The 13632-nt window shown below is 51.4% G+C and overlaps 1 protein-coding gene across 1 annotated transcript in view; it reads left to right on the top strand.

Moving 5' to 3' along the window:
- The window catches only part of MROH2A (maestro heat like repeat family member 2A), a 61652-nt gene extending 50319 nt beyond the window's left edge, over nucleotides 1-11333 (top strand). Inside the window, exons 34-42 of the mRNA XM_078147474.1 lie at nucleotides 871-1008; nucleotides 1804-1918; nucleotides 2881-3027; nucleotides 3104-3286; nucleotides 4536-4688; nucleotides 6303-6431; nucleotides 8412-8514; nucleotides 9323-9388; nucleotides 10272-11333. Of these exons, the coding sequence (XP_078003600.1) occupies nucleotides 871-1008; nucleotides 1804-1918; nucleotides 2881-3027; nucleotides 3104-3286; nucleotides 4536-4688; nucleotides 6303-6431; nucleotides 8412-8514; nucleotides 9323-9388; nucleotides 10272-10417 (1180 nt within the window). The 3' untranslated portion in view covers nucleotides 10418-11333. The remainder of the gene's footprint in view (nucleotides 1-870; nucleotides 1009-1803; nucleotides 1919-2880; nucleotides 3028-3103; nucleotides 3287-4535; nucleotides 4689-6302; nucleotides 6432-8411; nucleotides 8515-9322; nucleotides 9389-10271) is intronic.
- Nucleotides 11334-13632: the final 2299 nt, after the last annotated feature.

The raw sequence follows: 13632 nt of genomic DNA, 5'->3' as shown, positions 1-13632 counted from the left end.
AGTCAGATTCACAGCTGGAAGGGACCTCAGAGGCCACTGGGCCCAGCCCCCCTCCTTCTACGGAGAAGGAAACAGGTACATAGGTGGCAGAAGCCGTCTGTTTCCCTGTCCCAGCGTGTGCTTCCACCTGCGTAGCACCGGAGGGCAGAACCGGGACCAGGGCGTGGAAATCAGTGGGGGTCAGACTGCGGATCAATGCGAGGAGGCTGTTTTTGTTTTTGTTTTAAAACAACCGGGGATGCTCCCCGATGCACCATGTGCCTGGGAAGGTAGTGAGCTCCCTGTCACTCTGCGTATTCTGGATTGTTGCATTGAGTGAGAGGCTGGACCAGGTGACCTCTCAGGTCCCTTCCCCCTCTAATAATCTGTGGTTCTAACCCTAACTTTGTCACCACCACCTCAGTAAACCCCAGGGCTCCCTGCCGCCTCCAAGGAGCAAGTGTAAACTGCTGTGTCTGGCATTCAAAGCCCCTCCTAACCCGGCCCTCTCCCCGCTCTCCATCAAACACCTCACCGCCCACCATGTGAGCTTGCAGGCAGTGCCCCTAGCCTCCCGGCTGTCCCCTGAGCAGGATCTTCCGCTCTGGGGACTGGGCATTTACTCCGGCTGCTCCCAGGCCTGGAATGCTCCTCCTCCTCATCTCCACCTCCTGACGTCCCTGGCTTCCTCCTCTCCAGGAAGCCTCTCCCTCCCACCCCATTCGTCCTGTCTACTGCTGGCTTTGTCTGCACGTTCTCTCGCCCCTTAAGACTGTGAGCTCCTGAGGGCAGGGACTGTCTTTGGCCTCTTGCCACAGCCCCAGCACTTAGTGGCCTGTTGTAGGCACTTAGTAAATGCTCGTTAACTGGATGGCTGGTTCTCTTTTCCAGGCTTACCGTCAAAACCCTGCAAAGTGTGCTGAGCCGCGCTGGGAGTGAGGAGATGATGTCTAGCCTGGTGGACCAGGGGGTGTGGACGCTCCTGGAGGACCCCAGGACTCACACCGATGGAGTGTGTCTCCTGGCCAGGTAGATGGGCCACTTGTCTGCTCCCTATGGGGATGAGCGTGAGGAGGACAATAGGGCCCCCGGGTGGGGCTGCTGGGGGTGGCATCTGGCTGAAGGAGTGCCAGGGACCCAACCGCTCCCATCCCCTCTCTGTGACTTCCTGCTGTCTTAAAAAGGCCCTTGTGAGGCGGGGTGGGTAGGGAGTAGTCTCCCTAGTGATGGATGAGGAAACTGAGTCTTCAGGGTGCTCTGTGTCTGGTGGGATTTGATTCCGGGTCGTCCCGACTCTGAGCCCGGTGCACAGCCTCCTGAGGTCCTGGGAATGAGGCGGACAGCTTAGAATTACCTTAGAGATCACTGGGAAGGCAGTCAACCAGCTAACCAAAAACCCTGGATGAAGCACCTGCTACGTGCCAGACTGTTGTAGGAGCTGGAGACACGAAGGCCAGTGTGAGGTAGTTCCTGCCCTCCAGAAGCGCAGATTCTAGCTGGAGGAGACGGCACGGGCGCGTGTGGGTATGGACTGAACAGGTACAAGGTAGTCGGAGGTGGGGGCATCAGGACAAGCTTTCTGTAGAAAGTGGTGCCTGAGCTGAGCCGGGTAGGAAACTTCAGAGAAGAGGGAGGGCACTGAGTGAGGCCGAGGCGTGGAGGTGGGAATGGAGGCAGTATGAAGGTTGAATGTATAATCAGGCTTGGCAGGGATAAAATAATGAGACGATGGCCTGGGTTGCTTCCTGGGGCCCAGCTCCAGAGCCAGCACCTGTTCTTCGACCACGGCCCTGCCTTCCTTGAGCTGCCCCTCTCGCTCCCCAGAGCCATGATCCTACACATCAACTCGTACAGCCAGAGGTTTGCACAGCTGCTCCTCCCCGGCTTGGACTCCGAATTCCTGCCCTGGCGTCTCAGCAGCACGGCCTTCTTCATAGAAGTGAGTGCCAGAGGGGGTGGAGGCAGGGCAGCGAGCCGGGTTCTGATCAGCCCTTCTGAGCCAGGCCTGCTGCTTGGAGGCCAGGGACCTTGCACGCCCTCCTGCTCTTCCCCTGCACTGCCTCTGCTCGAATTCGTGGCTGTGACTCTGTGCTGCATTGACGTGGACAGCCGAGGGGAGTGGCCCATAGGTGGCCATAGGTCAGATCACTGGCCTGGGCTTTGTCCCCGGCTGCTCCTTGGTAGGAGGCTGAGGGCAGCCCCCGGGCTGTGAGGGTGTGTGGCTCGACCCCAGAATGTGTAGTTAGCTCAGTGTCCCTTTGATGGTCAGACAAGGGACTTGTTTCCAGCATAGCTATGCTTTTCTTTCACCCCTAACAGTCCAACACTCCCCTTCCCTCCTCCGCCTTCCCTCTTCCCAGCTAGTCATGGGCTGCTTGGGGCAGGGGTAGCTGATCCCAGCCCAGGACCCTGCTGGTGCCCAGGAGCACCAGCTGCTCACATGCTACTGCAAAATCCTCCCGTTCTCTACCTTGCCCCCAGGGAGACAAAATACTGGTGGGAGATTGAGAGAAAACAATCATACTCTGGAGACCCCATCTTAAGGTGCTGTGGGGGGGAGGGGGAGGAGGAGACCTGGCCAGATTTCTAGGGTTGCAGAAAAATGGACCAATTGATCCTCCTTCTTTGAGGTTTATTTTGTGCTTGGCACAGACACTCAACCAATCAACAGGCACTGATGAGGCAGCTAGAAAGTGCCAGGCTCTGGCCTAGGTGCTGCCCACAGTAGGGGTTTAATCAGGGCTTGTTTTTTGTTCTGAACTTGACAAGTGCTGATGAAAATGGGGGTTTTGTGCACAGACTCAGGCATCTCTCTCCCTGGGCACCCTTTCCTCCCAGAGCATGGGGGACGCCCTGCTGCTGATCAGAGGCTCCTCCTTTCTGAAACCTTCTCTTTCTCAGCTCATGTGTGACCCAGTCCTCTCCAGGAAGAAGATGCTGAAGTCTACGGTTCCAAAGTTGGCCAAGGGGGCCAGCCACGTTCACAGCACTCTGCGCCTGCTGTCCATACGGGCCCTGGGCAACCTGGCCGTCGGGGCTCCGAGCAAGGTGAGAGGAGGGGCGGCCGGGGCCCCTCACGCTGGGCGATCTGGGGCTCACTGCTCTGTGCCGTCTCCCCTCCCAGGTGAAACGCTACCAGAAGCTACTCCTGAAAAAGTTCCTGTGCTCGCTCAGTGACCCCGTCAGTACCCAAGTGATCTCGGAGACCATGGTGGCGCTGACCAAGGTGCTGGGGCTGATGGCCGAGGACGACTTGGGCTCCTCCTTCGAGGCCATCTCCATGCAATGCAGGGTCTTCTTTGACGACGTGAGTCAGCGCCATGGGTGGGGCAGGGCCTCAGGAAGCACCCAGCCCACCCCCATCAGCCCCCCATTTTACAGATGGGGAAATTGAGGGGTGGTGAGCTAACTTTCCCCACGTCACACAGGTGGGAAAGGGCAGGGCTCCGTTTATTACATAGTACTCAGCTTCCTTCCAGGCTGGGGCCCGGTGCAGGACGTCACTCACTCAGCTTTTCCACGAAAGTCAGTGCACATTTATTGAGCTCTTTAGAGGCCCTAGGCAAGACACAAAATGGGACTTTGCGCGTCTTGCCCTCCAGTCATGGGCCCAAAGTTGAGGGGAAAGGTGTGTGAGGGAGTTCCCAGGGTGGAGGGGGTTCTTGGAGAATGGGGGGAGTGTTAGCCGGTGGAAATTTAGGATATTCCCTGCATAGCTCACAGTGTGAGCATCATCACGGAGCCAGGAGAGGGTGGGGTGTGCCAGTGGTGCAGAGCTGTCTAGCGTGGACTGGTCCAGCAGGGCTGCATGAAGGGAAGGGTGTGAGATGGCTCCACAGTGGAAGGTTGGAGCCACGTCACTGGGGGGCGCCAAAGCCCCGGATTCAGAGCCTGGACTGTGGAGGTCAGGGAGCCTCACTGAAGAGCTTGGCAAAGTTCGAGGGTGGGGGGGGATGTGGCTCAGGCCTGACTGAAGGCACCAGGAGCCGATAGGGGCTGGAGGAGACCCCAGGGTCAAGGTGGCTCTGTCCCTTTTCTCATGGGGCTTGTAGCATAACAAAGCAGCTCAAGGTGCATTTGGACAAGCAAAAGAACTGTGGCTGATCCACCATGAAGAAGACATTCCCTGACCCAAGGGGCTTACACTGTCCTGGGGAGGAATATACAGATAAGCGCGATAAAAGGAAGGATGTGATGGGGGCAAAGGGGAGGTCAGGGAAGGCTGCTTGGAGGAGGTGGCCCCTGACACAAGCCAGGAGGAGCCTCAGACAAGGCCTGGGACACAGAGGGGAACGCTTGTCCAGGAGGACAGTTTTTCTGGAACATAGAGGAGATGGAGGGCAGTCGTGGGCAAAACAAGGTGGCTAGGGTAGGTAGGAGCGTTTTAATTGCTTACCCATGTGGGAGAATGCAACCTCCTTGAGGGCAGAGCTGGTTCTGTTCCTGCCGCGGTCTCCTCTGTGCCTCACCTGGGTGTGGCCCCACAAGGTGCTTATGAAGGAAGGTCCCTGTGTGTTTGTGGGCTCTCAGGATTTGTCCGGCTCTCTTGGCTGCAGGAGAATGAGATGCTTCGCTTGCAGGCCATCATCCTGTTTGGGAAGCTTGCCATCTGGGCTGGGAAGAAGAGGGACTTCTTCACAATGGAGGTCAGGAAGAGCTGGATCCCTCTGATTCTCCACCTGGAGGACCCCTGCCCAGAAGTGGCCAAGGTGAGCAGCTTCCTCCCCCCCCCGGGGCTCTGATGGACAGAGCACAGAGGAAAGTCGCCTACTGGTGGGCTGGCTCGTTGTCCGGTGCTGTCCATTTGGTGTGAACCAAGGGACCCTTCCCACAGAGCTGGGTGGAGGGCATCCTTCATCTGTGAAATGAGGGAATGGGACTCAGTGGCTTCTAGAGCCATGAGCCTGTGGTCTGGGCACAGAGTAGGTGCTTTATGAATGTGGATTGATTGACGATGGACCACCATCTTGTGATTACCTGTAAAAGGAGGGTCTAGACTAGGCATTCCCTGAGGCTTCTTCCTTAAAATGTCCTACAGACTCCAAGATGATCAGAAGACTGCATCTACAAGGTTAACATGTTATATTAAGAATGCTAACAGAATATTATGTATAACTTTATATTGTTATTACATATATGTGCACAACGAATGCACAATAATAAATTTTTTAGCTATAACTACATTATGAGGCAATTATACATTAATTTATTGTATATTTAAACATTTATGTTAATAAGCTCCACATAAGAATGAGCATTGCTAGTTACAGAGATGGTCTCAGAGTCAGGAAGACCTCTGGGTTAAAGCCCTTCTTCTGACATATCCTGACTGTGTGATCCTGGGCCAGTCACTTTATCTCTGAACTCTCTGAGATAAGGGGGTGCTGCTTGCACTGATAAAGGGAGTTTCTTCCCCTAGAAGTTTCCTATACTGATTAAGTTGGAGATTTTGACTGAAAAGTATAGCCCATATCCTCATCCCCCAAAACCCCCCCCCCAACCCAAACCAAGGCCTGATAAAGGCTTTCCATCATGGTGGTCAGGGTGTGGCATGTCCATCTTTCTGAACTTGGTGCCTTTGCCTTGTAATCTCTGGGGCAGACCCTCCCCTCTCCCACACACATTCCCCTCCTGTCCTGCATGGCTGTGGGGTCAGTGCTCTGGGCTGTTATAGGTCCATCTTCTGCATTCTCATTCCATCAACCAGCAGCTTCCAATCTTCTTTGATGACATAGGATGCAGCATGAAATGATCTTGTGTAATGAGGTCAGAGTTTTCTTTGGAATCATTTTGGGACATCAGAATCCTGCTCTCATGGCTCCTCTGGGTGCAAAGGGACCTGGTTCTCAAAGACGGTGGCGTGTTCTTGGGCAAGTCATTTGGGCCCCTCTGATCTTCTCTCCCTGTCTTTAGGAGGGAGAGGTTTATAACCTTCAATTTTTTTTTTTTTGTGGTGGAGCTTATAGAAACTTTTGAATGTGTAATATGAAATACATAGGATTATTGAGGAAGCCAATTACATTGAAATTCAGTGATAAAAATATATTTTTAAAAATTTCCCAGATCCTGGTAAAGACTCTTGTGGAGCCTAGGTCTCCTCCTTTATGATTTCTTGCCTTAAATGAAGGCATTTTCTCCTGGCTATGGCAGTGGTGAGCAGAGTTTAATGTTAGCTCTAGCCCCACACCTTCTTCGGCCTGACAGCTTTGTGCCCAGAGACATTATGCCTTGGGGCAGCTTCAGCTCTACCTTCCCTGCCCACCCCAGCCAACAAGGCCAGGACTGAAATGTGCCAGCCCTAATTGGATGTTTTCCTCTCCCAGGCCTGTGAAGCCACCATTTGCCTGTGCATTCCTTTCTGGGGCTGGAGGAGACTGCAAATCACCCTAGAGAAGTTTGTTAACGAAGGCATTGACCTGAACCTCTTCCAGATGGAGATGTGCAGTTACCTGGTAAGTGGAATTCTCAGATGGGCCAAAGAAGAGTGAGTGGTTAGGGGTTCCAGACTGGCCTGGCAGGAAATCTCTAGCGGAGAGCCCAAGGGATCTATGCTCGCCCCGTGCTTTTTAACATGTTTATCACCTTGGATGAAGGATTAAAAATGTAGAGATGATACTAAGCTGGGAGAAGAGCTCAGGCTCTTGGTGACAAAGTCAGAATCCAAAGAGATCCTAGAACTCTAACCAACCCAATGACCAAGCATGATTTCTGAGGACCAGTGCTGAAGCCTGTTGCCCCACTCCCGAAAAAGAGGTCATGGGCCCAGGGAAAGACTGATGGCCTCTGAATACAGACTGAAGCATCCTTTTATTAACTTTATTTTTCTTGAGTTTTTTGTCTGTTTACTTTTACAATATGGCTATTATGGATATGTTGTGCATAATGTATAATCTATACTGAATTGCTTACCTTCTCAATGAGGGTAGATGGGGAGGGAGGAAGGGAGAGAATTTGGAACTCAAAGTTTTAAAATTAATATTATTGTTTTCACATGTAAATGGGGAAAAATAAAATAATAAAAAACAAAAAAGCAATTAAAACCCACCCCAAAACCCCAAAGAGGTGATGGGCCCAGGATTAGAAATAAGACATATTTTTCTAGGGCTGGCCAACATGGGAGTTTGTTTTACTTAACTACAGCTGCCCCTTCCACATTGCAACTTTCCCATCACACTTTCGATTTATCGAAGGTTAGCATAAGAAATAAAATGGGAATTTTTTGGGAGTTCTGCGGAAGCCCCAGATGACACACAGGCAGCAGACAACACAAAAAGCTTAGAAACTCAGAAATGCATGAAATACGCGTGTGGTATTGTATAATATCAGACCAAATTTAACAAAAAGCTACTGCAAACACTCCACAAAAGAAAAAGAACAAATTCAGACTTTTACTCTGGTTTGAAGGGAAGGCCAAAAAATCTTACATGGATTTGCTAGATCATGGGGGCACCACAGCCCTCACCCCCGGGATGTGAAAGGGATAACTGTGTGTACATATATTTGTTACAAGGGTTTTCGTTTTCTTTTTCTTTTTAAGGGCAAGGTAAGTGGGAGGGGGAAAGGATAGATTTTTGTTAATTAGAAAATTAAATTAAATTGAAAAAATTCTTGACAGCCTAGAGCCGATCAGACTGAGTCTAATAAATTGGAATTTAATGGGAATAAATGCCACCTACATTTGGGTTTTAGAAAACATCTTCACAGCCACAGGATGCATAGGCATTGCTCGGCCACGGTTTGTGCAGAAAAGCTCCTTGCGGCAGGGAGCTGCCTCCCCTTTTCTTTTGTCTCTGGTGCTGCTCAGTATCCCAGACACCGTGGACGCTCAGCTGATGTTTGTTGGGTGGCATTGAGCTGTCTCTTTCCCAGGCCAAGCCTCCCTGGGTCCATCGCTTGGCCCCAATCTCCATCCCTGCTCAGCTAATCTGAGTGACTTGACTAGGACAGGAGCCTTCTCTCTTATTGGCACCATCTTTGGGGGGCAGAGTTTGAAGGAAGGCCTTATTACCTTCTTGCTATTCAGACAGCCTGGCTCCTTCCTCTACCAGTGCAGGCCGCGGTCCCTCTGTGGCTTACGAGGGGGTCCTTGCAGGCTGCTCTGGCCCCTCAGGGCTTGCCACGCTGGTTGTGGGTCTTCCTGTCGGTCCCTGGCTCCCCAACCCAACGTAGGACTCGAATCCACGACACCTTCAAGGTGGAGCTGAATCTGTTGGAGCCTGGACTTGGCTGACCCAGCCTCTACCATGACCTCAGGCTGTGAGGTGCCCAGAGCCCAGCCTCTGAGACTGCCTGGCCAGATGCTTCCCTCCTTGGGACATCTGCTGGAGGGGCTAAGGGAGGGATTGCAGGCAGACCTTTGTCAAGCACTGCGGCTTGAGGCATTCCAGGTTCTCCCATGCAAACAACTGGACTTTGTCCTTTGCTTCATCCAGGCCAGGAAAGACCCTGTCCTCTTGGACACATTCTGTGCAGAAGCCATCAGCTACTATGACAGCGAGTGGGCCAAGGTTAAGGCGGCTGCCTGTACCTTTACAGGTGAGCTGGTGGGGCGGCCCGACCACTCCCATTCATCGAGCCAAGTATGAAGCCCATTCCACTGGGGCAATGCTGGGGCTGTTACCCTTCTTGTTTGCAGATGAGGAGACTGAGGCTCAAGGAGGTGACTTGCCCAGGGTCCCACAGCTAGGGAGCACCCGCATCCAGTTCCCCTTCCTTCCACTGACCCTGCTGAGTTTCAAAGGGCTATTTTTTTAACTTTTTTTTTTTTTGCAATTGGGGTTAAGTGACTTGCCCAGGGTCACACAGCTAGTAAGTGTCAAGTGTTTGGTCTGAGGCCGGATTTGAACTCAGGTCCTCCTGACTTCAGGGCCAGTGCTCTATCCACTGCGCCACCTAGCTGACCCTCAAAGGGTCCCTTAGCTTCCCTCAAAGACTGACTCAGGAGCCCTCTCTTGTGGGAAGCCTCCCCTGACCGCCCCCTGTGAGCACACTCCTGCTTCCCTTCTCCTCACCCATGCCAGCTCTAGCCAGGTGCCCTGGCCTGATGACTTGTTCTCCAGCCTGGGGTCGTCGGCGGAGGGCTGGGCTTGGAATCCGGAGCACCTGGCTTATCGACCAGCCTCCAGCACCTTCTGTGTGACTCTGGGCAGACCCTGGACAAGGTGCTCCTCCTCTCGGCCTCAGTTTCCTCATCTGTAAAGTAGGGATAAGAATGTCACCTGCCTCTCAGGGTGGCAGGTGCTATACAAGTGTGTCATTGGGATGATGGTGCTGATGCGGGGCTGGGGAAGGGGTGGAGAGCTCCAGGAAATACAGAAAACTTCTTTTTCTGTTGTCCCTGCAGGGTACATTCTGGAGCAGGTGGTCCCCCAGAACCTCGGAGAGATGGACTTGGAGCGCCTGTGTCAGTGTGAGTCATGGGGCCTCTGAGCTGGTCAGTGGGCTGGGCTTCTGGCCCTTCAGCACCACGGACAAGGCAGCGGCCCTGCCCACCCCAGAAGCTCTGTGGAGGTCTAGGGAGGGTCTAGAGGGTGGGCAGGTGGAGCTAGCTAATGTCTTTGCGGGGGGCCAAAGGCTCCTTTTGGAACCTCATTTTGGGGGGACTCGGTCCTCGTTTGGAGCTGTCCATTCTGCACCCAGAGCTGTGTCTGAAAGCTTGGAAAGGGCCCCCCCCCCCCCCCCCCCTTGCCAGGTCCCAGTGCCTGTCTATCAGCCATGGCTGATTCCTGAGATTTCTGCACTCAGCGACTTTCCAACAGATTCTCAAAGGGCCCAGAGAGCTACCTGGGAAGTCCTTGCTGATCCAGGCCACAGAGGTGGCTCTGGTGTAGACACCCCAGAAAACCTGCTTTAGGACACAGAGGCAGTTCTGGTGTAGACACCCTAGAAAAGTAATCTGTTAGACAAAACAGAACAAGCTGTATTTCCATATCCCATGGGACCTCATTTTCTTTCTTTTTTTTACTCCCCCCCCCCCACTTAAGGAACATTTATTTTCTCTTCCTTATACTGGCCTCCCACTGACGAAAATAACATGAAAACAAAGCCTTTGGCCCAGAGATGCCGATTAGGCCAGAGGAAGGCGTGCCTCGGCCATGATGGGAAGCGGAGTCTCCTGTGTCCTGAGTCCTTCCCTCTCCCCTCCCCCTCCTCCATGCCCAGGAGCTGAGAGGCTCCAGCCTAGGGCCAGCATCATAAGCTCGTGCTGATTGCCAGGCCCCAGGCCACATGCTGGAAGGTTCTTGGCTGAAATTTCCCACAGCCTACGGATGTCTCCTCTTGTTCACTCTCAGGTCTCCAAGCGCTACAGATGGACCCTGAGCCCATTGTCCAGAATGCTGCAAAGGAGACCCTTTCTCTTCTTCAGGCCTGGGAGCTAGAGAAGAGTGAGAATATCCCTGAAGCCCTGGAGGAGAACCCTGCCCCCTCAGAGTCATAGCAGGGGGCTCCTGCCCTCTGCTCTCCTGGGAATGCTTGCTATGGAATGGGACAGACCCAGAGCTCAGGGAAATGGTCCACTGTCATTGAAGAAAGTCTTGGCCCACTTCCCCAAGCCAGGGGCCAGCAGGGGCAGTGGTGCTCAGGGCAGGTGGGCGTCTTGGCCTTGGGTGCTCCCTGAAGGGGTGCTGGGTGGTAGAGCTGTCAACTTTCTGGCAAGGAAGGAGACAGACAAGGATGGACGGGGTTGGAGAGGCGGCAAGTCCACCCGTGGCCAGGAGAGTCTCTGAGGGACACTGCCAAGTGTCCCCTACCAGAAGCCTCCTGCACATTTGTCTTCCTCCTCTGCCTCTTTCTTCTTCCCTTCTCATTCTTCTCCTTGTTCTCCTCCTCAGTGCTTTCAGGGCCCAGAAGAGGCCTCTAGGATCCAAAATCTCTAGGCCTGAACGGCCTGAGATTTTAATCTTCCAATTGAAATAACTCCCATGGGGACTCCCCAGAGTCATGACATTTAAGGAAGACTGGCACTGATGTGGCTCCTCTTGACTGGGGAGGCCCTGAGCTTTCTACTGCAGAGGACCATGGTTACCACTCGTTCCCTGGCCCGCCTTGGGTCGAGCTCTGACACTGGTCCATAACTGTGGCAGGAAGACTCCTGCCCATAGCTGCCAACGTCCTTTGAGTCTGAGCTGCCAACATCTGGAGGGGATTTTGTGGGTCTTTCTCAGGGGCCTCTGGAGCACGAGTCCCATCAGCCTCCATCTTGGGAGGGAAGAGAAAGAGGTTTTGTCTGGTTTTTGTTTGAACTGTTGTCTTGGCAGGGGGTTCCCCTCCAGGGCCTTTCTTGGTGTTGGTTTTTCCTGAAGCTGCTTTGTTTTTATTCTTGGTGGATTCTAATAAAGTTTCTTTCTCTGTCACTGTTTGGACTCATTCTTTTTCAAAACCATCCAGCCCAATCTTTGATGACTAAACATCATGATGATACTGAATTACGGGCTTGTGAAACATTGCTTTACAGAATGCTTTCACTTATATCCCCTCCCCCATGTCCTAGGGTGCTCTCTATTTAACAAATAGAGGAGGGGGCTTGGTTTGCCCCAAATCATTCATCAACAGTGCCACAGCTAGGACTCAAACCCAAGCCTTTTGGCTCCCAATCCAATGGGCTTCATGTTTGCTCAAGCCACTTTTGAGGACACCAGCCCCTTTTTTCTTGATTTCCCAGATTTCATGGTTTAGTTGAAGGAACTGGAGCCATACCTCCAGGAAAAGACTCAGAGAAGGCATGAAATCACCTGGTAGAGGGATAAGCTTTGTTCTCCTGAGTCTCAGAAGGCAGGACTTGTATCCAAGAGTGGAGTTTGCAAAGAGGCAAGGTTAGGTTTGCTCTCAGGAAGAACCTTCTGACCATCAGAGCTAGACAAAGGCATAATGGACTGGCTTGGGGGCAGTGGGTTTCCCTGCTGGAAGTCTCCAATCAAAGATCAGACACCCACTTATTGGGAATGCAATGGAGGGGATTCTTTGGAGGGAAGGGCATGGGGTGAACATGATAGCCCCTGCTGTCCTTTCTAGTTTCCAATCTATGATTCTGAAAATCCCATCTGAAATAAACGATAACAGCTTCACCAGCAAAGTACCTTGGAAATGCCGACCTTTCTTGGTTCTGCCATTCTTGCTGTGGTAGCCCTGTGCCTTTGTTGGTAATAATGAGAGTTAGCTCTAGGAGTGTTCAATTAGACAGCATCCTAGCCCACTGGGCTGAACTAAACCTGGCTCTGTGCTGATGGGAATTGCATCACCTGGTTAAAAAAACACACACAACCAAATCAGCAGAAGATTCCCACCCTCTGTCTTTTTGTTTTTCTTCACTGGGGCTCATTATGCCTGTAGCAGGCAAGCAAGTCTATAGGGTTAAAGCTTGGTGGTGGTTAATAAGCTTGGCAGGCTGCCAGACAATTAGCTCTTCAGAGGCAGCAGTCACCTTGACTCTGGGGACGACCCCAGCCCTGATTCTTTCTTGTGCCAGCTTGGATTTCCATAACAACTGACAGTTGATATGCGGAGTTAGCCAGGAGCTAGGCTAATTCCTTGCTTGGATTGGTGTTTTACCATTTAACTCTTCCAAGAGTACAGATCTGAGGGAGTGATGCTCTGACATCCCGGAGTCTCTTGACAACAGGTTTGGAAGGGACTTTGGATGAGTCGAGCCCAACCTGGACCCAGGCAAGAAAGTCCCTAGACAAGATGCCAAGAAGTGGCCATCCAACTAGTGCCTGATGGCTCTTGGTGAAGGGAAGCCTTAGTTCCAGTGGCCCTGTTGTTTCCGGAGCTGCACCATCAGAGGCTGTTAGTCTGGACCTGAGGAGGCCACGGACAAATTTCAGGAGAGTCTGTGAACTTGGATTGCATTACATTCTACTGGGAGAGAAGTGACAGCAATCAATTCATATTAAAGGGAGCCATCTGGTTTATGGCATATTGTGCTACGTAAAATCACCAATTATTACTAATTATCAATATATTAATAGGCAAATGCATTGTATATGATAAATGAACACTATAGCAATATATAGCATATATAACATGCAATTAATAGGAATAAATAAATGCATATTATAATAGGAATAAACATGTCATTTCATTAATATATGGATAAATATATATAACTAATAAAAAGTAACTGACATCTTTTGAGCTTGCTATCTCATCCCAAAGGATTTGCTGGAATGTCTTAATCTTGGCTCAGATAATTTCATTGTAGTCCAGTGTTGATTTAAATAAGCGTCAGTATCATCTGATCCACTTACTCAGAGCATCTACAGAATGTAAACTCTTAAAGTCTTGGAGGCTCTTCTTGTCATAGTCTTCAGTGCTTAGCATATAGGAGGTGCTTAATAAGTTAGTGCTGAATTGAATCAAACAGCAACAATTCATTCAACCCTGTTATATGCCAAGCATTGTGTTAGAAGCTGGGGATACAAACATAAACAATGAAATTGTCTCTCCCCTCAAGGACCTTACATTCTACTGGGAGACAAATGACATCAATCAACCCACTCATAAACATTTATTAAGCACCTACTATGTGCCAGGGATTTTGCTATATGCCTGGAGTACAAAGAAATAAGTATGAAATAATCCATGAGCTCACAAAGCTTATATTTTATTGTCACCAATATGGTTACCATCTACTTTAGCCAGCTCTGGGGGCAA

This window comes from Phascolarctos cinereus, unplaced genomic scaffold (assembly GCF_003287225.1).
Source record: "Phascolarctos cinereus isolate Bilbo 61053 unplaced genomic scaffold, phaCin_HiC Scaffold_7;HRSCAF=346, whole genome shotgun sequence".
NCBI classification, from domain to species: Eukaryota; Metazoa; Chordata; class Mammalia; order Diprotodontia; family Phascolarctidae; genus Phascolarctos; species Phascolarctos cinereus.
Note: the sequence above shows the minus strand (reverse complement) of the source record. Positions and strands in the feature narration are given on the sequence as shown.